The sequence below is a fragment of the Acomys minous genome (genome assembly GCF_964271855.1).
Source record: "Acomys minous genome assembly, chromosome: 13".
NCBI classification, from domain to species: domain Eukaryota; kingdom Metazoa; phylum Chordata; class Mammalia; order Rodentia; family Muridae; genus Acomys; species Acomys minous.
Genome location: NC_140495.1, coordinates 37,279,940 through 37,306,752, shown reverse-complemented (window position 1 = coordinate 37,306,752; position 26,813 = coordinate 37,279,940). Strand labels below are relative to the sequence as shown.

General features: G+C 43.4%; 1 protein-coding gene across 1 annotated transcript in view; it reads right to left on the bottom strand.

The window, feature by feature from the left end:
- ELOVL4 (ELOVL fatty acid elongase 4) overlaps positions 1-15,153 on the bottom strand; it is a 28,260-nt gene extending 13,107 nt beyond the window's left edge. The window contains exon 1 of the mRNA XM_084754420.1: positions 14,805-15,153. Within this exon, the coding sequence (XP_084610546.1) occupies positions 14,805-14,904 (100 nt within the window). The 5' untranslated portion in view covers positions 14,905-15,153. The remainder of the gene's footprint in view (positions 1-14,804) is intronic.
- Between the last annotated feature and the right edge of the window lie 11,660 nt (positions 15,154-26,813).

Here is a 26,813-nt window from a genome sequence, read left to right as displayed (position 1 = left end):
CAGCCAGCCCATCAACTTAGGTCTCCCCTGACGTAGACAAGCTCCTGATGCCTAAAGTCTTGTCTAAGTCATAGCAGAGTAGGGTCCTGAGCTCCGCAAGGACTCAGGCAAACCCTAAGCTCCCTGATGCAGATCAACAGCCAAAGCACCACCAATGGGGTACTCAGCTCCGCAAAGAAAGGAAGATGAATCCTTCTGGAAAGAGCCATGAATGTCTAAGACTCCCCCCCCCCCCCCCCCCCGGCTTAAATCTAGCCTTTTATCTCACCACACAGAGGATTCCTACTGACTTCAAAGAAAGTACAAAAAATAAAAATAGAAAAACAGGTTCAGGGCCTGGAGACAAACAAGGCTCAATCAATAAAGCACTTGCCATACAAGTATGAATTTGATCCCTTGAATTCATGTAAAACGTTGAGTAGCAATATTTGCTTATAATCCAAGTGCTGGGAAAGCAGAGATAGGAGGACCCTGGAGCTTGCTGGACAGCCAGGCTAACTCCATCCGTGAGCTCCACGTTTAGTGAGGGACCCTGTCTTAGAAAATGAGGTGCTGGGCAGTTAAAGAAGACACCCAACATTGACTTCTGCCCCACACACACACACACACACACACACACACACACACACACACACACACACACACGAACACACACATACACGAATACATATACACACATTAGCTTATACACCCAGATACTTACAAAAGAAAGGGAATAGGAAAAGAAAACCAGGTTCCAAAATTAACCAGAAATGAAAAGTAAATAATGTATTTCCTCAATCTTTTTGAGACAGAGGTGCGGGGGGGGGGGCGGGGGGGCGGAGGCAGGGGGCGGGAAGCACATCTCACTCTGTAATTGAACATTTGGGTTCAAGTGGCGCTCCTGCCTTGGCCTCCCAAGCAGTAGTTAGAACTATGGATGTCCCGCTAGCTCCAGCTTGCTGCTCTGGTACGCTGTTTCATTATCTCACTCAGCACAGACACTTAGAGAGGACTATCAAGGCCAGGCAGAGGAAGACACAGTGAGACGTTCTACAGTGGCAAGCGCTGAGGAATGCTGGGACACAACCACAATGCCAGAGGACAACAGGAAATAGCAGCAAGCATGCAGGACACAGCCAATGGTGACAGCTCCAGCACCGGCCCTGTCACGGTGCATGAGAGTCTATGGCGCAATTCCCCTTCGTTTCCTTCATCTATTAGCAGGGGAGGAGAGAGGATGAACTAGATGAATGAGTCTCCAGCTCCGGGAGTAGTTGACGTGCACACTGACACTTTGGTCCGTGATGCAGGCCACTTCCAGGGACACTGCATTTTTCTGGGAGGCCTGGGAATCTCCATATTCTTATGTGTTATTCCAAAAGAGTGTATGAGGTGCTCCCCCACCCCTCCCCTTTGAGACAAGGTCTCACTGACCTGAAACTCAGGAGCCTCCCACTTCACTTTTTTGAATTTTAAATCACAGGCATGTATCATCATGCCTGCTTCGTGAAAATGATAGTGGCTTCCATTTGGTTTCTATTCGTAACATGTTTACTGTTTCGTGAGGCTCATGGCCAGCTGAGCCGATCTGTTTACAGGTCAGTTTGGACAATGACCACATAATTTTACCTATACTAAAAATTCATAGTTACTCAACCATGTTGTCAAAACTTTAAAAATGTTGTTAACTACATAAAAAAAGAGGAGGTATGTCCATCTGAAATGGGTATTTACTTAATTGAGACTGTGCCTCCTGGGCTATCCCTGGCTAGTATGGGCCTCTCTGTGTACAACAGAATGGTGCTGAACTCAAAGAGATCTACCTGTCTCTACCTCCCCAGTGCTAGAGTTATAGACCCATCATAGCCAACAAATGGGCTTTCTTGAACACAGCACCGACACATTTTTGTTCGAACTAAACCTGTATGTTATGATCACACAGCACTGTCCCAGAAAGGGATGAGAGTCCAAGTGGAGCAATGAGACAGGAAAGTGGGCAACACGTGGCTCAAACTGCTGAACTTCTACTCAATGAACGAAAGTATGCCAGGCAGACAGGTAGGCAGAGAGGTCCTGTTTCAGAGGGACTAACCCAGAGCTCCCTTCGTAGCCATGACGGATAGACTGCTGGGGAAGGAGAGTTGTCAGGATGGGTGGAAACCATGTCAGGTCCACCTGCCCTGGAGCCCCAAGGAGCAAGTGCTCTTCAGTGTGTTGATGATTCCCAGGCCCACCCCATGCTCTGAACTGACAACTCTGCATCTGGGGACCACCTGTGACAATCTGCTTCCATGGATTCTGACAGAGCTCTCCCACACATGAAGTGATGGAATCCGAGGCTCCAGGTGTTGCTCTGGTCAGGACAACAGGAAAGTCACAAGTGTACTTTGTATTTGGAGACAACGATAGATTCGGGAGGGAAAGGGGGAAGCAAATCTCAGGAAATTTTTTTTTGCCATATGTATGGCCAAGTGGCAACTGTGAAGGTCAGGACAATGTAGACTGCACCAGCAAGAAGGGGAGGCCCAAAAGGAAGTGAGCGGGAAATGCTGAACATCCCTGTATGAGGTCCAGCCCTGTGTGTGGTCATGAGGTGGGGCTGCTGGAGGCTCTGCGGTGGCAGAACTGGGAACTACCAGGGCAGGAGATAGGAGGAGGAGCCACTGACCATGAAAATCACACCAGAGCCTAAGGTCACAGGCAAGTCAAGTGCACAGAGAGTGAGGAGAAGAACCAAAAAGGTCTATGCCCAGAGTTGCACAAGGAGGGAGGGCAAAATGGCGGCAAGTCAGCCATGGGGGTGGGTAGGTGGGTGGATAGAAAATACGCAGACAGTGAAAGTCAAGTGTGTCCTCCCTCCCTCTGCCTCTTCCTTCTTTCTTCGAGGAACTTACTACCTCAGTGGGAAGATGCAATGCACTAAAGGGTTCCCAGCCCACAAGGATTCTACAAAGTCCCTCCTTCCTTTTCAGTGCACGCACATAAGCCGTGCCGTGTGTGTGGAGGTCAGAGGATGAACCTCTCTGAAGTCAGTTTTCTTCTTCTACCTTTATGCATGGGACCTGGGGGCTGAACTCAGATTGTCAGGCCTGCACAGCAAGCCCCTTTGCCTGCCGAGCCATCCTGCCAGTCCTCACTCGGCTTAATTTTAAAATTACACTGAAAGGTCACTGTCAAAAAAATTTTCTTAAAAGGCAACAAATGTTAAGAATAAAATCCTGGTCATCCAGTGGTTTTTTTAAAGTAGCCTGGGTAATCTCCACTTATAAACAAGTACTCACAATGAATCCCTGGGAAATCCTAACGGTCTGCTTTTTCTCTGACAGGCTGACCTAAAGTTGTTGGATTGTGTTTGTTTGTTTTCTTGTAGCTACAGGATTTCCATGAGCCAGCATGAATTTTCTTTCTAGTAAAATTATACTATCACATCCCAGGAAAAAAAAATTAGTAAAAGTAAACCTATTTACAATATCTGTGTTCCCAGGGCTGATGGAACCGGGGCTGCAGGGAGGAAAGGGTCATGGGTGATGCCTTGGGAAGGCTCATGGTTATTTGGCCAAAAGGTAAGACTTACATCCAGAAGAACTGGATCCTGGGGTATGGTACACACCCATAGTCCCAGCTAATCAAGATGCTAAGGTAAGAAAATTACACGTTCCCTGCCAACCTGGATAGCATAAGCAACAAAGAGAGATTCAGAGGTGTTGGGGGAGGGGGTCCTTGGTTACAGGCATGCACCTCCATGCCTGGCCCATTATATGTTTCCCAAATTAATAATTTAAGCTCATTTAATACTTCTACTTTTTTTTTTACAGTATTAAACAGTGTGAGACTGCAAAGTAGCAAAAACTCTATTCCTTTTCTATTATTAAAGTGTGGCCCGTTTACCAGTGAAATGTCATCACCTGGGACTGGTAGAAAAGAGAATCTCATACCTTAACCCAGAGCAGTAACTCAGAAACCTCATTCCACCAAAACATGCCCAGATTTGACAGATTTGGTCCTTGAGTCTACCTGGAGGAATTGGCCAATTTCTCTTTTCGTCTAACAGCATCTACATCCATCTAAGATGTCATTAACCAAAAGAAAAACACAAGTCTAGTAGCCACTAACCAGAGTAAGATGTCATTAGTCAAAAGAAAAACACAAGTCTAGTAGCCACTAACCAGAGTAGCCTTGGCCGGTTTTTCAAGATGACAGAACTATGTCCTCAATGGTACTCTCAAAAACACTACATCCTTCTTCAGGAACTAAAACCGACAGCTGCAAATGAGCTCACTGTATGGACCAGGCTGGCTTCAGCCTCCCAGAGCTCAGCCTGCCTCTGCCTGCTGAGCACTGGAATTAAAGATGCTTGCCACCACCCCTGGCTGAGCTGCTTAGTTGTTTTTGTTTGTTTGGACTTTTTGCTTTGTCTTACTTTGCTTGTGTTTGGTTTTTTTTTTTTTAATGTTTCCAATAATATTCTAAGTGATAATGCTGACTATCAATTTCTCCTTACACAAAAACAAAGGCTATATTCATTATACAATTATAGGCATGTTGAAGTCTTCCCCAAAAGCCCCAAAAGGCTGACTGCAAGTCAACCAGCCTTAAGAAGGCCTTGTGTCTTCTTCAACCTCTTAATGAATAATCTCCTCTCTGTGATGGAGAGTAGACAAAGTATTCCCTTAAGGCCTCTTCTAGTCTCTGGCCTAACACAGGAGGCTCGATGTAAAAGTCAGCCAGATAAGAGACCCTGTCTCACTGAGGTGAACCCAGGAAGGGGCTCCAAAACTGGAATAGAATTGGACAAGTACTTGAGAGGCACTCAAGAAATCAAGAACAGGTTCCGCATTGGGGGGGTGGGGAGGGCAGGGCTGAGGGGGTTGGAGGTGGGAGGGGGGGTTGAGGATCCTCAGAACCTCTTCTCTTCCATAGAGGGGGACTTCTGTTTTAACTTTCATACCCTCAGGAGTGGGGACAGGAAATACACCCTTTGGATGAACAATGAGGGAATGTCAGTTTTCACAAAACACTCAAAGCAAAGTGGTAGACACAGACCTAGGCTGGGACACAGAAAACAGCAGGAGGTCAGTGTGATGGGCAGGCTGGGAGAGAGGGATCCTCTGCCACCAGGAGAGGGGCAGGGATAATGTCTGATGACAGGAGGGAGCAGGTGGCCTCAGAGTACTTCCGACTGGCTTACTAACCCAGTTGTGTTCCAGTCACCCAAGAGAGAGGAAAATACGCAGAAAAAAAAAAAGTTAAAAAGGGGAGAGACAAGTATTTGGGTTGTGAGTCTAAACAGCTATCATAGTAAAAGTTAAGGGAGGAAACATGCAGTTTCCTGCAGAATGCAGAAAAAAAGATAGCTTTGGAAGCTGCAAAGCATAAAACGAGAATCAGCGTGCGATACAAACTAAAGGCTGCTTAGACTGAGTTTTAACTGGGTGGGTTAAGTATTGGATGCATTAAGCTCCCGGCAAAGTCAATTTGCTCCCTGAGATGACGAGGGTAATAATGGCATCCGGCTCAAAGAACGTGAAGTAATTAAATACATGTGATGATGGTGAGGTCAAAGCACTGGCTACGGTGCCTGACACTCAATAAGCAGCCAATAACCAACCATTCAATAGTCGTGATAAATGAACAGGTGGGCAATGCTGCATCGCAGAAATGAAACCACCATAAGAGAGTAGACGTTCCCTCTGTCCCAGCTCTGTGACTCTAGTCCTGTGGTTCTAAGCCACTCTTCATCTTTAGATAGTTAAACAGTATCTAACTTGAAGGGATGCTATGAAGAATGGATACACAGGGATTGAGAAACACTGTTGCAGCCTCACAGCGTCCTGAGGAGCCAGAGTAGCTACTCTACGGCAGTGAGCTTTATCTTTCGCTGGGGATGTCTGACTCATAGTTTAAAAACTAGCATGTCCATTAGAGCCAATTCAAGAGAAAGGGAAACATGCAGTGGGGAAAATATTTGTATCTACAGAGAGATCTGGGCCGAGCGTGGTGGTACACGCCTTTAATCCCAGTGCTTGGGAGGCAGAGGCTGGTGGATCGCTGTGAGTTCGAGGCCAGCCTGGTCTACAGAGTGAGTCCAGGACAGCCAAGGCCACGCAGAGAGACCTAGTCTCCAAAAACGAAAACAAAAACAAAAACAGAGAGATCTGAAAGGCGGAAATGATGCTGTGCATCTTAGAAATCAAGACCAGAAGGCAGGCAAGTGGTTCCCACCTCTCCCTGTTCCATGAACTCTCCTTCTATGAGTCTGGTGGCTAGAAGTCAACACAACCCGGAGAGTTGCTGCTGATCTCAGAGCTTTATGACAATCACAGTGATGTTTCTCAAGAAGACCTGTTTCTTGACTGGTGTGATGATGGCATGAGCACCAGGCGAGGAATAATGGAACAACTCATTCTCTCATCTCTGTGAGCCCCAGGGACTTGTAAAATCTTTCAGGCCTATCGTACAGGATTTCTGCAAAACTGAGGCAAAACGCAAAGCCAAAACTTCCTGCTTCCTTGCTGGCTACTTGCTAGGCAAACAGGCACTTCTTCAGCTCAGTCAACACCCCGCATTCTGTTTACAAAGCTATTGCACATTAAGCTGATAAATAAAAGAATCATTTGTTTCACCAACCAGTACTGAAGAAAGGTCAAGTTTAGGAATGCCGTTATATTAATTTTACAGATGTGGAATCCTTGCTTATGTTTATTAGCCTATGTTAATTATACATAATAAGGCTTTTCATTTTGATTCTTTCATCCGTGCATGTGATATACCTTACAGCGCTCCCCATTGCCTTTCTAGTCTCTCACTCCCACAGATCCCTATCCACTTTCATGACGTCTTGTCTGTTCTGTTTCATTGTTAAGATGTCCCAATGCATTTTCCTGACTGTGAAAAATGAAATTTACCTTTGTAATTGTGTTAAGTACACGTGCTAGTGTTAGCAAGCATACTCGTAGTGTCGTAGAGCCAATCTTCACAACTAGTTTCACATTACAAAATGGAAACTTCTTACTTCTTAGTCACCAATTCCCCAGTCAGTTCTTTCTCCTTCCAGCCCCTGGCAAACACTGTTTTGATTTCTGTTTCTATGAATTACTTTAGAAAGCCCATGTGAATGAGATGACACATCTTGGTCTTGTTGTGTTGGAGTTCAATAACTCTTGGACTCAGCCACAAATAATGTAAACTTTTTCCTTCCAAATAGAAAAATATTCTTTTATCTCCGTATTCCATACTGCGTTCACAGCTCATTCATCAGTGAACATATTTCAGTTGTTCCTACCTCTTATAAAGCTGGTGCGATGCAAGGATCAACAATGAATGACCAAGATGTGAAAAGCCTGGATACATAAATGTATACCTGAGTTTACATTTGATAAATGAAAATGAAAACAGAAATGCTGGCTCCTTCAAACGATCCGGTTCAGAATCACAAATGTGTGTTCGATTTTTATCACACAGAAACTGACTCTTTCATGAGCTGATAGATTTCACCTGATAAATCTCAAGATATAAATAAAACATGATCACAAACAAAATACCATACTAAGGTATCTACAATGATGTCTGCTAAGATATTAGCAATGGCCATCTTCTGTGGGAAAATGACTGAAGAATTTTTGAACAAATATAGTGATTCATTGAGGCACAGACATATCAAAATCATTTAGTTCCTTTTGTATGGTCTTCCCTTCCTGTGAGACATATATATGTTAGCAATTTTATAAATATTTTAAGCTCTGTTTCTAGTTTTTTTTTTGGAAATTATCAAATATAAAATATCTATCTTTGGAAAGCTTAGTGTTGACATGGAAAATTAAGAGTTTTTTTCCTAAAGAAAAAGTAAAGCTAATAATATTTAGTTTAAATTTATATTTAAGTTATTGTTATGTGAAAATTTGATTTAAAAAAAGCAGATGACATGGAGGATGTGACAGTAGATTTCATGTACTCTATAGTTCAATTTTCATATGATTCAGGTAGCAATGAGACACCTGAGGAGGAAGAAATGGCAGTGGCTAGGAACACCTGCTGCTCCTGTATAGTTGATTTCCAGCACCTAGATGGATAGGAAGCTCACAACCATCTGTCACTCCAGGTTCAGGGCTCTGGTGTCACCTTCTGGCTTCCAAGGATTCTCCCCCTCCCCCCTCTCTCTCTCTCTCACTCACACAGAGATATATGTACACAAGTTAAAAGAAATTAAATCCTTAAAGAAAGAGACATTCTGTTGGTCTCTGAGGCTTTTGAAGACCTTATTTAACTATTTTACCTTATATATGTATAGAATCATATCTATCTGTGAGACCTAGGATATATATTCTTGTGATAAAAAATACACTAGTAATTAACATGACCATGATTTGCTCAACTCACAATTAGCTTGTATTACTTAATTATCCTAAATAGCCTGCAGTGCCACTTTCAAGGTATTGGAAGTAAACCTTGTATTATTTATTGTTGTTGGTGTTATTTCTCTGGCCTTTGTCACAATGTTTTATATATAGAATGATCCATGATTTCTATGAAGAAATTTCCTTAACATCTAAAGTTGAACTGTTGATCCAAATTCATCTTAAGCCTCACAGGTGGACGTGGTAGCATGTCTTTAATCCCAGCACTCGGGAGGCAGATGCGGGCGGATCTCTGTGAGTTCGAGGCCAGCCTGGTCTATACAATAGAACTATGGATCCAGGAAGATCCTAAAAGATTATTACCGAATTCAATCCTCTGGATTTACAGGTGAAAAATATTGAGGACTGTGGGGGAAAGGGACTTGTCCAAACTCTCACACTCAATAACAGTAGCCTCATGACAGAAGCTGGGTCACCTGACTCTCAGACCCTAAGTCTTTGCGCTCACCAATTCATGCTCCCCTCGATTCCTACATCACAATGGTTCTGCATGCATGATGGGAAGAGAAGAGTTGATTATCTGACTATGAATCTCTGTTGGGTGCTACTAAATGATCTGACAGTTGATTCACTAAATTTAGTGGGCAGCAACTGAAATTATGACTAATATAATTTTAAAAGGCTTTCTGCAGGGCTTGGGATGAAAGTTAATGGTAGAATGCTTGCTTAGCAAATGCAAAGGCCTAAGTTCAATTCCCCGCCCCCCCCCAACACACACACAAAGGAGCGGGGGCACCTGTCTGCAATTTGGTGTCATCTAAAATTTTATTACCATTTGATATTACTAATCAAAACTATGCAAGATTGCCAGGTGTGGTGGGACCTGACTGTAGTGTCAGCACTCAGGAAACTGAAGCAGGAGAATCACAAGTTCAGGGACTCAACTACATCACTGAGACCCTCTTTCAAAAAACAAAAACCCGAAGCTAGGTAAGGGCATCATCTCTTGCCACTTGTTTAAGAGGCAGATAGAGATTCTCTTGGGCATGTTGAGGGGAAAACCATAAAATCAAGAGGCAGCTCATAATGATGGTTTATATAATTCAGGACTAGAGCCATAAAACATAATGGCTCAAGCTAACAGGCCGGTAATTGCTAAAGACAAGGTTGCATGCCAGAGAGGACCCGCAGTTGGTCCAGCCTACCATGTAGGCAATGGTTTGGGAAGCGGAACTTTATGGTAACTAGAGAGGTAAACAGAGGGAAATGAGAAGAGAACGCCGTAAGGAGAAAGAGAGGTAGGCAGGCATTCTGTTAACTGAGGGACCAGGGACTTAGCCAAACTGGCTAGAGAGTCAGGCCTGCGGGTAGAGAAATGCTGCTTGAGCACACAAGAAAGTGAATCCAGAAGAGATTCTGGAAGCTAGGTATTTCCTGCCTTCTCTAAGAGTCAAGACCTGCATGCTCTTTAAATACCAGACTCTGATAACAGGAGAAACCTTGGTTTATTTTATAGATGAAATGTTGTAATATCTGAAAAGAAAAACACAGGTACAGAAATTGAGGAAAGGCACACTTCATTAAATAACTTCTCTTATGGAAACATATGCATCACGCAGAAGTAGTGGCTCAGATGAAAAATCCTACTTAGGTTAAATCATTCATATTATCTGTGAGGTATGTAATATGACATATGTAATACTGTCATGTGACATTATTGCATGACTTAAGAAATATATAACATTGAATTTTTAAAAAGACAACCAAGTGCTTTGTACAAGATCACAAAACCATTGTCCAAGACTTTTATATTATTCCTTCCTTCCTTCTTTCATTTCCTTCTTTCCTTCTTATTTGTACAGCACTCTGCCCACATGTATGCCTGCATGCCAGAAGAGAGCACCAGCTCTCATTGTAGATGGTTGTGAGCCACCATGTGGTTGCAAGGAATTGAACTCAGGACCTTTGGAAGAACAGACAGTGCTCTTATCCTCTGAGCCATCTCTCCTGCCCTGACCTTTATATTCTTAAAACCCATCTCCCTAAGCAAAAGAATGTAATCATAGAAAAATGTTCTGACACTAGTCTCAGAACTGTGCTGATTGCCCTGCCTAGGATCTTCCCAGGAGAGGTCTTTTGCAGTATGCTGTGGATGGAGAGGGCACACGAGTCCAGCCATTTAAGTTTAAGTGTGTGCTATCTCAAGTCAGACTGTGCTAAAGAAAATAGATCAACCTACCGAAAACCCTAAAGTAGTCTGGACCTCACAGCATCTTCAGGGAGGGTATGACAAAACACTTCAGTAACAACACTGACCAGAGAGATTCTAGAAGCTGGCCATATTCCACACTTTTGTTTTCATGCTGGTGTGCGTGCCTGTAATCACAGTACTTGGGAAATGCAAGCATAAAAATCTTGAGGCTGGCCTTGGCTTACATGGCAAGCTCAGAGCTGGCCTGGTTCATGAATCAAGACCCTATCTGAAACCTTAACCCTTGCTGAGAGAGAGATAGAGATGGATAGGGAGGGAGAGAGGGAGAGAGGGAGAGAGGGAGAGAACTCATTCTCACATAGACATATTTCCTATCTAATCCAAAATCAAACCTACTTTAGAAACTACCACAGATGAGAACTGCACAATTAACCATGTCAAATAAAATGAACATCAACATGTTGCACAACATTTCAAGCCCGTGTTTCTCCTGTGCAGCCTGGGAAGGTACAGGGTAAACCTCTTCTAACTCCAGGCGGTTAAGGCTGAATCAAGCATCCCCGCCCACAGCAGGTCCAGATGTCTCCCTCACTGGTCCTTTCACGGTCCTGGTTCCCGTTGGTTCCGTCCCCAGCTCAGCCCCTGCCCCCTTTGCCTTTGACACCTTTGCCCTCGTCTACCAACTCAAACGTTCTGTTCTCTGACTGTTCCCGTCAGCTCACAGCACTGCTGGGGTAAGGACCCTGTGGGGTAACTGCTAAAATGATCAGAAAACGGAGCCAGCTAATCTGCTGCTTTCAATACTCAGGACTGACACATAGGGTGGGGACACTGAGATAACAGAAGAGGAGGACTCTTTCTGCTTGTTCTGGGGCCTTCAAACCAGGCTTTCAAGGTGGGCCAAACGACAATGACTCCCGTAGGCTTCATAAGCTTTGACCTATCGACTTCCTACTGTCTCTGTCCCTGACCTGTATTTTACATGACAAGTACATGCTGGATTAAAGAACATTATATGACCTAAGTACAGTCACATATACACATATACAATACAAGCCTGGCTTGGGAAGTCTTTCATCATCTTACAGCAGACACCCTCCCTCCTACACTGCTCGTCTCATCCCCTTTCCCTTCTTCCTCTTCCAAAGCAAATTCAAGAACCCAGCCAGGTCGGTCTGTTGTTTAAGTGCTAACTTCGGTGACACACAAGCACGTACCCATGGTCTGTGAAGAAACCAAGTAGCCAGAAGAAAAACAGGCAGTAATGGATAACGTGGATGATGTAGCGCTTAACAGAGCTGGGAGATTGCTTAAATGCTTCAGTTGAAATTTTTACATACGAGTTTAACTAGATGTGCTTTTTGAGGCTAGTCATTTTCCCACATGCAAAGTAAAATCAGAGAAGAAAACATAAAGAAAACAAAAACCAACCAAACAAACAAACAAATGCAAGATGGGCACGTGGAATGAAGTCTCTCATCCGTCTATGCTTTCTTCCAGTATAAGCAACAGTGACTTTCTTGTTACAAACATCTAAATGCTTAGTTTAGGAAAGCCAATTTTGTTTTTAATTCCTTTTTTTCCCCTAAAAGTATTGTCTTTTAAATCTTACATTTCTATATATAAAGTGTTAGTGATACAAGAAAATTGACTTGTTCCTGTGAGTGCACATGTTGGTCATTTGCTAGATATATATGCTGTTGGAAAGTCTGATTTGTAGCTCTCCCTTTGGCTATGTTTTATTAAATAGCACCATTTGATAGAAGAGTTCAAAATTATAGTATTCTAAGGCAAAAAAAAAAAAAAGCTCTAGGCTGGGCTGTCAACTATACAAATATACTGTACAAACCTCCAGCCCTTCTTATCAAAGCAATGTAAACCAGAATTACTTGGCTTGTGCTCTGGTAGGAACGTCAAGGAGAAAAAAACCAGAGGAGCTAGTAAAAGGAAGAGAAGTCAGCTTATACCTACAGCGAGGCACTCGGGGCACGGCGCCTAGCTCACTCAGCTTGCTCTTCCTGAATAATTTCATCCTTTCGTCACACTCTGCACCATTTCCCAAGAGCACCTCTGTCTCCCACCCATTTTTTATTTCCCTCTTTCCAAACACTCTGACTCACTCACTTTCTTCAACATCACTGCGTGAGCCTCCCTTTCTACTCTGTAGGCCCCTTAGCCAGGTCTTCAAGATCCGTGGAAGAAGTGCGTGTTCTTTGAAGGGGAGCCGTGTGACCTGATTCCCAGAAGGAGCATGGAGCACACACAAGAGGAAGGGGAATGAGCACAGGAGCTCAAGATGTGTTAAAAATTAACAAAGAAACAAACCCCAGAACAGTGGTCCTCCCCTACGCAGCGCAAGGCCAAACAGACTGTTGCCACTGAGCCTGGGGTAGCTTAAGAAGCTGCTCTGCGGGCACCAGGCAGCTCATCACAGAGGCAAGAAGGCAGTCTCAGGTTTCGTAAGTGGATAGTCAAGAGCACGGATGAATACCTTCCGGCTGGCCCACTGGTGAGAGGTCACTTGAGTGTCTGGGTCTACTCATTTCTCAAGCGTGGCCCGTGATCGTGTATTATTTTATAGCGCCCCTCCTCCCGCGGCCCCCCCCCCCCCGTCCCCAAAGCGTAGGAGCAAGCTTTCACATGAGTGAAAGCACAAGACTTCCAACCCCACTCGGGATCTTCTTCAGATGAGCCACTCCAGGAAACTACGTTCTAGCTCTGCTCTCAACTTTTCTTTCTGAGGCTCGGAAGATGAGAACTTTTCCTGGACGGGAAGAAGCTGAGAGACAGGACTGAGAACTCCTAGGTGTGGCTCTGGGTGCAAGGCAGCTGGAGGACCTCAACCGCATTGCTAGCTGCCAGCAAGCTTAACTGTGTAAGGAGAAGCTCTGATGCAATCAATGCTCAGAATGGCACCACAGAGATGAAGGGAAGGGGGCTTCTTCCCCAGGTATTACGGGTATCAACGTGATGGCATTAAAGTCAAACTCAAGGAAGAACCTTCCCATTCAACTGCCTTTAAACCATCCCCAGCTGCGATGTTTCTATTGGCTCTCCTAGCGTCAAGTGTGTCACCGCCTGAGAAATATCGCGCTTTTTAAAAATAAGTCAATGAAGCCTATATGATCAAAAAAAAAATCATTAGTCTCATACAGAAACAATCCCAGCAAGCATTCTGTCCATAGAACATACCCCCCAAACCGTACGGTGTCCGCGCTGTAACCCACTGTCTCGTTTGCCCTAGCGACAGACGCAGGACTACAGAAGAAACTTTACACTTCTAAAGAAGACCACTATGGTAACCTAGATTGTTAACCCCCTCTGCTAGAATACAGGGCAGCACTGCAAACGGACAATAACAACAACAAAATTAAATAATAAATATATTCCTAGACTCCTTTTAAACGTAATGTTTAAGATTTCGAAAACTTTTTAGAGCAACAAAGCATATGAATAAAAGGCAAAACGTGAACACTTACGTTACAATTACTTCTGCTAGTTAAACTACATAAGTCACAACCCTGCTCCGCACACAACAGCTAAAGGAAAAGTTCGCTAGTTTCAGCAATGCTGTGCTTATGCAGGCTTCTTGGCCAACCTCTAGGTGCTGCTGCGGAGACCCCCTTCCCAAAGACTACCTTCCTGAAGGCACTGCACTGCGCAAAGCCATCGCAGACAGCTGCCTAATAGAATTGCTGCTGGGGAGCCGCAAAATACTAACGTTCTTCGGGGACCTAAATACTGCTATTTTACATTTCAGTCGAAAATATACTACAATGTGAGTGTTTTGTCAAAGTCTTCAAGGAAGCTGAAGTAACAGAGAGACAAGTTCATTTGGAGTGGCCCTCTGTCTCCAGCTCTCCCCCTCCCTCTCTACAAGGAGTACCAGTACATAAGAGAAATAATAGGTAAGCTCGAGAATTGAGGACGTCAGGCGGGGTGGTTCCTTAGCTGCACTGGCAGCATCTGATAAGTCAGCTCCTGCATCATCGAAGCTGATGAGATGGGAGAGCTGGGGGGGCGGGGGGGGGGTGTGAGGGAGGAGGACGCCTTAACGTTCGCATCGGATTAACCAGTGCACAACCGCAGCGCCCGCGCCACCGCATCTGCGGGGATCCGGGGCGCCCCCAACAGCCTCAGGATGCCGGATAGGGGGCGCAGGGCCTTTGCCAGGCGCTGAGGCCGGGGACTGGCGTCTGCGTCGTGGGCAGCCCAGGGAGCACCCATTCAAGATGGGTGAGGCCCCTCGCCGGTACCTGCGATGGTCCAGGTCCAGCGGTAGAACTCCACCGTGTCGTTGAACGCCGTGGACATCGCGTTCAGGACGCTGCCGGGCTCTGATTCCAGCAGCCCCATCGTGGCGCGGAGAGGTGCGAGAAGCTACGAGATGAGAGGCCCCGAGGGACGATGGGCGGCTGCGGCGAGGACCCTGCTAGCAGCGTCGTCTCCTCCTCCTCCGGGTGCCGCGGCTGGGGATGCGGGCGATGAGGAGCGGCGAGCAGCGGCGAAGAGAAGCCGGAGGGCGGAGGAGGAGGAGGACCCGCCACGAGCGCCCAGCGCTGCTCCTCTCTGTGGCTGAGCGCTGCGGCAGCTCCAATCCCCTCGCCCGCATCACGTGGCCGCGCGGGGCGGGGCGGCGCCTCCTCTCGCCCGGGGCGCGGGGATGCTGCGGTCGCGAGTGGTGGCCAGCCTGCGCAGGCGCGCTAAGGCCTGCCCCCGGCCGTCACCTGGCCCACAGGAACGCCGGAGGGGGACACCTCGTACCCACTCCACCTCCCTGCGCCTGTGTCCTCCTTCCCTGCCCGCCTGCCTGCCCACGGTTACCTCTGCTCCACCGGATGCAACGTGGGAAAAGGAACGGGAAAGGGGGAGGGGGGCTGTGTGCAAAGATGAAGTAGGTGAGACATTCCTGGTCCGTGCCTGTCATTCACTTCCATTTCACTTGTGCTTTTTGCTGTCTTCATCTTTGGCAGGTGTTTGTCACTCAGACAAGGAAATGCCGGTGGTTTCACTCTAAAGGAATGCCATTTGTTTTATGCAGCAGCAAAGGAGAGCAGACTGTGGTCATCCCATAAATAACATTAGCGTATAGTTATATCCTTACAAATATTAGAACAGTGAACTCAACATACATAGGTCGATCAAAGCAATGTAATTGTGCCAAATTAGGATACTGGTAGTTTAGAGATGAGGAAGACGTTCAGGTCGCTCTAAAAGGCTGGTGCTGAGGAGACAAAGGGCAATTGACTTGAAAGAAGAGACCACCCTCTGAAAAGTAACAAAAAGAAAAAAAAAATTTATACTATATTATTTTGATAGTTTCTGACATAAAGTACAATTTTAGTGAATGGACCGATAACAGTTTCATCTACTCTTTATTCAGATGTGCTATCTCCTTGTGTTTAAACCTTTTCTCCACGTGCTAATTTAGAACGCTTATTTTAAAGGTCGCTGAGTCAAATGCCTAACACACCAGTGTTAACACTGGTACTAACCTGAGCCCTAACTCAATGCTACAAATAGCAAGTCATAAATATTTATGGTTACAAAATTATAATTTACACCACTTTCAGAGCATAATAAGAGTTATTTAAGTAAAAAGAGCTTCTAGGAGAGAAGTTAATTAAAAGTAGGTAGTTTGTTGTATAACTCAGGCCACCCATAGCCTTCGTTAAGTGCTTTATTCTGAAATCAACCAAGAAGTATATGATTTATTAATTTGCCAAATCTGCTTGCCAAACTGAAGTTTCTCAGGTTGAAGGATTTCTTACATCTCAGTTTCTAGTTATGATTCTAATAACTGTAAAGAATTCTAGTTAAGTCTCATTTCCTTTGGTAACCTAAGTATGAGTTGGTTTTCCCTTTGCCTGCAGTATTGCTTGCTACTTCTCTATTGTCTTGGATGTTTTTAGGAGAACAGATCCCTACTTTTGCCTCATAAAACCTCACCGTCTCTGCTTATCTTATATAATGTGAAAATATTATAGCAGCTTTATTCAAAAGTTTCATTGATGACCCTCTTCTGCAGTGGAAGCCAATTTAAGTTCCTCTTTCACTAGGGGGCGCTTGTCACATAAGGAAATCGTAGACAGGCCTGGTCAGTTGTCATGTTAGAAACGGCAACACTCCTTTATCACCTTGTCTGCCTTACCTGAGAGCACAGTCATTTTTATTTATACTTATGAACTTGTGTTCAAGCACACAAGAAAAGCAAAGTCTTAGGGTGTGTCCACTCTAAAGCTCTACTACCTGGCATGAAGGTTACAGTCCACTCCTTAATTCCCAAGTGGTGTACAGGTACCAATGTTTGTACCGAGCCGAAGCTTGCTGCTGTGATTTGAATGGATCCCTCAAAGTTCATGTGTTGGGTCTTAATCTCCAATAGAGAGAGATGAGGCCTACAGAGAACTGTGTGGGTCATGAGGGCTCCACTTTTATAAACAGATTAATGTAAGTTACAAAGCATTTTTAGATTGTGAGTATGGTCTCTCAGAATAAATACTTCTTAGTTGTCTACCTTTTAAAAACTTATTTATTCTTATTTAATGTGTATTGATATTTTGCCTGCATACATGTCTGTGTGAGGGTGCTGGATCACCTAGATCTGCAGTTATAGACAGTTGTGAGCTGCCATGTAGGTGCTGGGAATTGAATCTGGACCCTCTGGAAGAAACAGCCAGCAATCCATCTGTCTGGCCTTAGCGGCCTTAGCTGTCTACTTTGTACCGTAGGATAATGCAGCAACCAACAAACAAACAAAAACCCTCACTTGATCACAAGCTTCCTAGTTTTTAGAACTGTAAGAAATAGGTCTATGTTCTCTACAAATTACTTAGTCTTTGTTATTCTTTTGTGGCAACAAGAAACAGACTTAAGACAGAAAACAATGAGAAGTAGAGCTACGGCTATCTCCGCTACATGGGAATGTGGAAGTGTCTTTGGAGAGAGACTGGAAGAGCTTCAAGAATTACCTACAAACCTAGACTTCCCAGGACCAGTTAGAGCAGCTGTGAGCAGAAGAGAGAACTCGGGACAGAATGACATCTTATCCTTACACCAGCAATAGAAATACAGACAATGGAGGCCATTCTGATGACACCTCAGATGGAAATAAAGAGCAAAGCACTGGAAACCGAAGTTAAGTGAAACTGGCTAACTTGTGCCCATGCCTAGAGATGTAACGGGGGCAGATTAGGAGGAATGGGCTAGAATATGTGTGTGGTAGAAGACGTTTTTAAATCAAAGGATGGTGGAAGTCGCTTTTATTTGGTTTTTGGTTAGATATTAGAAACCTAGACACTCTCCTGACTTAAAAACATATATCCATCCCAACACCTGCACATGACTCCATCTCAAATCCCATGGGTCCGAGACTGGCACCTTTAAAAGGAATCCAGGTCTGTCTGGGAGTCTGTGGTTCAAGGCTGTTTGTTTTGGTTTTGGTTTTGGACAGATACAAGTAAATTTTCTGGAACCAACAAAGGCACACAGCTTTTTTTTTAAATTTTAAGTTACATTAAGATACATTTATGTGTTCAAAGCAAAGGATGACACAGTAGCGTGGTGACTCTGGGCAGCAAACCACACAAAAGGAAAACAATCTGGAGAACAATAACTTTCTTGTAAGGCGCGGCCGCACCTGATAATGGCGGTGGACCGTTACCACTTGGCGGCGACCATTAACGCTCCCGCGCATGCGCAGACATAAGCCCTCTCAATGCACCCCTCCCGAACAGGGATATGCAAATGAAGCACTCCAACACGGCCCTCTCGACTGCGGGCATGCTAATGAGGCATGCTAATGAGGCATCCAAATGCAACCAATGAGACTTTGACACGCCACGTACAAACAGTATTTAAATGACGTGCTCGTGGGCATTCGGGGTCTTTCACTTCAGCTTCAAGGGCGCTCCCAATAAAGCACGATTGAGAAGAATCCTGGTGTCTGCGTCGTTCCTGCCGGCGGGAGGGCGCGACACTTTCTCATGATTGATTAACTCCCATGGAATTAATGGTATGATTCTATCAAATTACAAACATCATTTCTGCCAAGACTATCAAACCCAGAATGCGCGTGACAGTCTATATCTTCAAATATCCAAACCAACGGGAAGTTAGCTAAATAAGTGTGCATGTGTCATTTACACAACGATCTGTAGCAGTTTTACTTATAATCACTGCATGCTGCCATCAGCCAAAATGCTGCTTAATAGGTAAATAGATTAATACGCACTGCCTCAAAAGATTGTAGTTGAGGTTCCAAAATACTTAGATTTGCTGTCAGGTGAAGGTTTCCCCTGGTTCTTCTTAAAAGGAAGAATTCAGAGAAAATACAGATAGTTTCAGCAGTAGATTATTTTAACAGAGCAAGGCAAAGAGAATAGTACCCTCCCTCCACACAAAGCTGACAGCAGGCTACCCTCAAGTGCATTATGAAATTTTAAGAAGTGCTTTCTAAGAACAATTCTGAAATGGGCAGCATAAATACTAGAATAGGATGACCCTTTCCTCTTCTCCCAAATCATGATGGATTATCACATCCTTATGAATTACCACATTCTTATATGCCTCTTGAACTGCCACAATGAGGTGGGGAGGTGAAACAACAGTGTAAATATTGTAGTACAGTCAGGGTCTTTGGGAGATGCAGATTCTTCATTAGTGTGCATGTATGTGAAACTGGAAAGTCCCCCCCAGTGCCTTCATTGTTAACATTTGAAGAAGAACCTAATTGCAGGCTCAAGGATAGTTAGCCAGAATGGGGCATTCTGTCAGTAGACGCAGCTGTCTAGATCCAGTGGGAATTTCCTTCCATTCCCTCACATCTAGCTTAGTTGGTTAGTTAGTTGGTTGGTTAGTTAGTATTTATTTGTTTTTTCAAGACAAAGTTTCTCTGTGTAAACCATACAGGCCTTGAACTCAGAGATCTGCCTGCCTCTGCCTCCCAAGTGCTGGGATTAAAGGCGTGTACCACCACTACTAGGCCCATATCTAATTTCTTATCTGACTAAGAGGCATAATCGTCAGTATACAGCCTTCCTTGGATATCTCACACCAATTCTCATCTTCCTTATCTCAGATAACCCTCACAGTATGAATAATCAGTAGGACTAAGGCAAAATAGAATTGCCCTGTTAGCCTGAACAAGCCGATGATAAGACCTTATTGATGAAGGCAGCACATACTTAATTTCATAGGACATGGAAAAATCAAGCTGTCATTCAGCTGCAAGCTTCACCTCCACCCCTACTGGCTAGCATTCATAGTGCTAGAAGATTCTATTCATGACACCAAGAGTAGAAAAGTAATCATCAGTCTCACTCAGCTATGAACCCTGTGAGCTATGATAGCAACCTGTTTACAAGATATGCACACTGGCGTAGTAATGGCACAAATGTTGTTGGAGTAACCAATAATTTTTTATTCGATGTAAAACCCCTCCATGAGATAGAACTCACACTTGGCAATGTTAATGAGGCTGGGAATCCAAGACTAGATAGGTCATGGGCTCTAAGGAGAATACTTACTGCAGTTTTTCTAATAAATGAACACACCAATAATGATGTGTTGCTATGTCCATAGATAAGTGCACTGCTGAACCCTCATCAGAAACACTTTTTTGTCCAGTAGATAGTAATTAATGTGGAGACCTATGAATAGACAATGTGTGTAGAATGAGAGATCTTGGAGCACTCTGCCCTACGTTGGATGTCTCTACCATCCCTCTCCCCTCAAGGCTCAGGAAAATAGAATGGTTGTAAGAGCCAGAGATGGTGGGCAACTTCAAGAAAATGGTATTTTCCAGACACAACAGGGCAGATGAACATACAAACTCACAGAGGCCATAACTGCATCCACAAGACATACACAAGTTCAAGCCAGATAAAATCCCCCACAATGAAGGAGGGGAAGTGGGCACCAAGTCCCACCCCTCGCCAAGGAGCTATTTGCAATGACAGTTCTGGGGAAATGGAAAATCAGTTTTCTTGAATGGAGTGACACAACCACAGGGCAGACTCCATTCTCAGGAGTAATTGGTCAACAGTGTGTGTGTGTGTGTGTGTGTGTGTGTGTGTGTGTGTGTGTGTGGTTTTGTTTTGTTGAGATATGAACATTAAGTTTGGTAGATAGGGGAAGATCTGGAGAAGCTGGGAGAGGGTAAAGATCAAATGATCAAAATATACTTGTGAAATTCTCAAAAAAAAAAAAAAACAGCAAAAAGATTACAAAATACTAACACAAATTGACTGCATATAGGGAGTACCTTCTGTTTTCCACAGTGGAATGACTCAGTAGTTCTAATACACCCATATATTTACACTAGAACTCAAAGATAAAGTAAATGGGTGTCACATGGTAGAAAGCAAGTTCCTCTTTTTTTCTTCCAATTTTTAATTTAATTTAATTTTACTTTATTTGATGACTTTCTCAGCCCCCTCCCTCCTCTCCTCCCAGTCCTTCCCTCAAGCCCCTTCCTGTCATTCTATCCTCTCCTTCTTCTCAGAAAAGGGGAGGCCCCTAAGGGGTACCCATCCACCCTGGCCCCTCAAGTCACAGCAGGAATAAGTGCATCTTCTCCCACTGGGGACAGACAAGGCAGCCCAGCTACTGGAAAGGGATCCAAAGGCAGGCAACAGAGTCAGAGACATCCCCTACTCATGTTGTTAGAGAACCCTCATTATGACCAAGCTGCACATCTGCTACATATGCGTCGGGAGTCTAGGTTCTATCCATGTAAGCTCTTTGGTTGGTGGTTCAGTCTCAGGGAACCCCCATGGGCCCAGGTTAGTTTACTCTGTGGGTCTTCTTGTGGTGCCCTTGATCCCTCCAGCTCCCTCGGTCCTTCCTGACATTCTTTCATGAGACTCCCCCAGCTCTGCCTGTCATTTGGTTGTGAGTCTCTGCATCTGGAAGGCAATTTTCTTAAAGAAAGAATTAAATTTATAGATAAGCATAAGAAGGAGACTAGATGATCATGTGACACTAGATTAGAATTTGGCCCAACAGTATAATGTAGATACTAAGGATTAATGTAGAGGTTAATGATTGTGTATAGGTGCACTTGTTATGTGGAGCTAAGGATTTAGTTAAGGGTAGAATACAGAATACAAACTTAGAATGCCTGATGCTCTGACTTGTATCCTTAACACTGAAAAAAAAAATTACCTTTGCAGCAAAAATTCAAAATGATTTTTGTAGGCAGTCTACCTTCGAGTCATGACACCCACTCCATAAGTACACATAATAACTTCTTCCCAAACAGTGTAGAACTGAATTAAGAAAAAGGTAACTTTACAATGAATAGCATCAATAGATAGATTAAAAAGGATGAATATAAAAATCAGATAAGAATCTTGTTATGAATCATTGCCCTAATGTGGTAAATGAGCTTGCCTGTTGGTCCTTACTCCTCAAAATTCTAATCATGTGGGAAATAGCAGACGAGTTCCAATTTCAGATTATTCTGTAACTCATGGAACTAGTATTTATCCTCCATCTGTAACACACAGCTTGATTCCTAGGCTCAGACTGGCTCTACTCTACAGCTGCCATTGTCTTTGGTGGCTGTCCCAGAGCCCTCATGTCTCCAATAGACCGTGGTTTCCCTGACAGCTGAAGTAGCACCATCACCAATGGCTGGTGAACTTACTCCTAGGAACTCTACCCTGCCACAAGATTTGTAGCTACGCTTCCAGAGATTGGCTTTGCTTAAGCAGGATCCTCCTGTGCCCACTATGTCTTCCTTTTTGGAGTTAAAGGGTATTTAACCTGTTTTTAACTGGTTATTTTTACAGGAACTCACAGTTAGTAGCTTTGGATATTTTACAGAGATTTGAAAAATTTTTTTTTAAAGATTATGGGTCTTTTAAAGCAATGCTATGCTTAACAGGACCAACAAGAAAGAACAAGTTGTGTCTTAATAGTGATGAGTTTGTGTTTTGAATGGACAAGGGGTCAGTTCTGAGTAGGTTTTTGTTTTGTTTTGTTTTGTTTTTGTTTTGTTTTGTTTTGTTTTGTTTTTTTGTCAACTTGACACAAACTAGAATCCCCTGGGGAGAAGGAACCTAAGTTGAGGAATTGTCTTCATCAGATTGGCCCACAGGTATGTCTGTGGGACATTTTCTTGATTACTGATTGATGTGGGAGGACCCAGCCCACTGTAGGTGGTGTCACCCCTGGGCAAGTGGCCCTGGGTTGTAGAAGAAAGCCAATTGAGCAAGCTATGGAAAACAAGCCAGGAGGCAATATTTCTCTGTGATCTCTCCTCCAGTTCCTGCCTCCAGGTTCCTGCCTTGAGTTCCTGCCCCAACTTCTTTCAGTGACGGATTGTGACCTGGATAGGATGACGAAATCAACCATTTTCCTTTCCAACTTGTGTTTAGTCAGTGTTTTAGGACAGCAAAAGAGAAGCAAACTGTGACTGGTCATTACTTAAAATCAAGTAAATCATAAAGCATAGGCTTTATGTCTTTTCAGCAATTGTGATAAAGTTGGCATACTTAATAATAAGGAAACTGAAGATAGGATTTTTGGACATTTTATTTTACCTTTACAACTTCTACAAAATTCTTAAAACTCTTCTAGCTGGTAAATATTTTAAAATAGTAAATAAAAGGTGAAAAACAAGACATTTTAGAGTTACTTTGACTCTGGTAATTTATTCTGAAGAAACAACTGTTATACATCTTAATGTAAGTTTGATACTATTACCTATAGGATTAACAAACACACTGAGATGTTTAGGTGAAGTCAGCCCTAAAATGTAGTATACAGAGCTAGGCACTGTAGCCTAAGCCTGTAATCCCAACAGGCAGACCCAGGCAGATCTCTGTGAGTTTGAGGCCATCCTGGTCTACAAAGTGAGTCAAGGACAGCCAATGCTACACAGAGAATTCCTGTCTCAAAAAACAAAACAAACAAAAGTAGTATGCAGGGTCTGGAGAGTTGGCTCAGCGGTTAAGAGCACTGGCTACTCTCCCAGAAGACCCAGGTTCAATTCCCAGCACACACACACACACACACACACACACGCACACGCACACACACACACACAAACACAGTGGCTCACAACCATCTGTAACTTCAAATTAAAAAACAAACAAGCAAACAAAAACCAGTAATTGTTGGGGCTAGAGAGATGGCTAAGTGGTTAAGAGCACTGGCTGCTCTTCCAAAAGAAACAGGTTCAAATCCCAACACCCTGGGATAGCAGTTCACAACTGTCTGTAATTCCAGTTTCAGGGGATCTAACATCCTCACACAGATATAATATACATGGAGGCAGAACACCAATGTAAATAAAATAAAATAATAATTAAAGAAGTAATATGCATTCTCAACAAATTTTGCTGCTTACATTTTGTTTATATTATAACTGTTAATATTTTTTATTCAAAACTGGCTCTGAATAAGGCACAGTCCTCAAAGGACTGACAGTCTTGTTGAGATAATCAAAAGAATAACTATCATAAAGAGCAAGAAATTGATAAGTAGCCCTTAGTTTGCTATTTGACTTCCTAAAAATAGTCAATCCTAGTTCCTAGGCCTGTAACATTGAATAAATGTAACAAAAAATGATGGTATTGACAACATTAGCTTCTACGACAGTATGGATGAGATGAGGCCAGAGAAATGATGGAATGAAACAAACAAACAAAAAATCTCCCAATTTTGGTGGCAGTTGTTCCTGGTTTACTGGAAGATGTAGTGACTAACATGTATGCCATGAATAAACATTAACTAGTTGGTTATTAAGTAAACACCCACTGAGTTTCTGTGTATGTTGTTCGGAGTGCATGCCAGGCCGTCCTTCTCTTGAGGATCCTTAGAGGAAACTCTAGGTAACATTTCAATGTAATGAAGTAAGTATAATTAATGGCCAAGTGTGCAGAGGATAGAACTCACAAGGTAGCCATTGTGGGAATGGAAGAACCCTGTATGATCCCAAACAATGATCCGTGTGATCAGTATGGGATGTATCCGGATCTCATTTCTGTTGCTATGATTAGTACCCCAACACAAGCAAGTCTGAGAGAGAAAGGGTTTACTCAAATTACAGCTCAGGTTTACAGCTCATCCCTGCAGGGGAGCCGGGACAGGAACTTGAAGCACCCACAGTCAAGAGCAGAGAGAAATAAATTTCCACATGCCTACTTGTGTTTACTCTCTCTATAGACTACACAGACAGAGCCCAAACTCAAAGAACGGCAGTGCCCACAGTGGGCAGAGTCTTTTTCCCACATCGATTAACGTCACTGAGAAAACCCACACAGACATGTTCACAGGCCAACTTCAACCAGACCTTCGTTGAGACTCTCTTCCCAAGAGAGGCAAGAGTGAGTCAACTTAAGAATTGGAACTAATCGTCACGATGCAGGGTGACACCTCGCATGATGGAGACATTATCAGCTGATCTCTGGGAAGAGAAAGTAGAAGTTAGATATGATCAAGACATGGCACACTGCCAATGTGTATAAAGTTATCAATTAATAAACACAAGGTATTCTAAACAACAACCGTAAAACGAGCTCAAAAGTGACAAATATAATTTGTGCTTGTCTTGACAACACTGAACAACGCTGAAAGATTGCCAGGTATTAAGACCAAGGCAGGAGTATCAGGTGTTAGAATAGAGAATAAAGACCTCGGGAAATCATGCTAAGGAGAGTGGGCCTTTTCTATATACATTTGGTATAAAAGATAATAAATGTGAGAGTGCTCAGTATATATTTTAGAAAACAATTATTGATTTGGCTGAAAAGATGCACTTCAGGGGTGAACAGTCTCAACAGAGAAACCAGCAGCCTTTGGAGTTATATCAGAAGGAGATCATCAAGCTGCAAACAGGGTCAGTAGATGTTGAAGAAAATGGTTTGACAGGAATTTTAGGGAAAAAAATTTTAAGAACTCAGCATGAGACATAGGAGAACTCAGTGTACTCAAACCATATCCAAAACTACACACACACACACACACACACACACACACACACACACACACACACACACACACAAGCTGCCATAGATGTACTGATAAATAGTTATCTGGGCCTGGGACAAGAGGTCTCAGAGGCTTCATTACAGCATTTTCCGGTTTCTATGACTAAACACTCTCTTTGCAACAAGACCAGAAATATTTCATTAGTGGATGTAGAGCTGGAAGATGTTCACAGTTGGCATCCATGAGTAAGTGAAAGGCTGCTCCCCGATGCCCTTTCAGTCCTGACTCTTCACTCAGTGTAACTAAACCTCTGGTATATATTACGTCTCTCTATATTCCACCACTTTGTAAAAACCCATCCCCATCTGCTTGGCTTCCTAAGATGAATCTCTGTTCTCTATGCCAAGGCAACCAGTTCAAGCCAATCCTATACTAAATGCTACAAACTGCTTTCCAAACACCACCTCTGCCACATGACTGCCTTGTACAACTTTTTTTTTCTTTTCTATGAAATCATTGATATCATCCAATTGCCTATTGGGGACCAGTAGATATTCTTTGGAGAAAGAAAAGCAAATTTTTATAACTTGTGTTGTCCTTACAATAAGATTCATAGAATTAAGTTCCAGTGATTTAACAATGACATCGTACATACATGCTCGTGAGCTTTTTTTCTAGTTATGAATTTGAAGAAGGTGGAAGAAATATTGTTTTCATTATCTACTGAAAGAATACTTTTGTAGTCCCGTTTGTCTGGCAGAGCCGGCAACTCACCAACACAGTCACAAAATTTGGTCGAGAAGCAAATTAGATTCAGCCACGTTCCCTATACTGTTAGAATTATTTTTGTAAAGAATAATCTAAACCATTTCCCAATAAAAAATAATACATGAATTAATGTTAGATCACAAAAATTGTATACTCTCAGCAAGCTTCCAGTAGTATACTTACTCCTTTCTCACTTATAATAAAAAAGGGGAAAACCATACAGTTTGAGCTCAGGTTATTGGGTCCTAGCTAGAAGGATGTTTATTTTAAACACTGGAATTCTATTTCAAGCATTATGTGCAAAGATAACAGATTTTATGAGCAGCAAGTAGGACAGTACTGTGTCCTGGTGGAACTTGTCTTTTACCAGCAGTTGGGAGACACCTTGGTCCTCTTTATCTCTGGCCCTAGTATGTGTGGGCACAGGCAAATCACTAGGCTTAGCCTCTCAATCTGATAAATGAAGATAATGCCCTCTTTATCTACTTTGCACAGTTGTGTGGGATGGAGATTTAAGTTTATGTAAATTGAAGTTTATTTAAGAATGGTATGTTTAC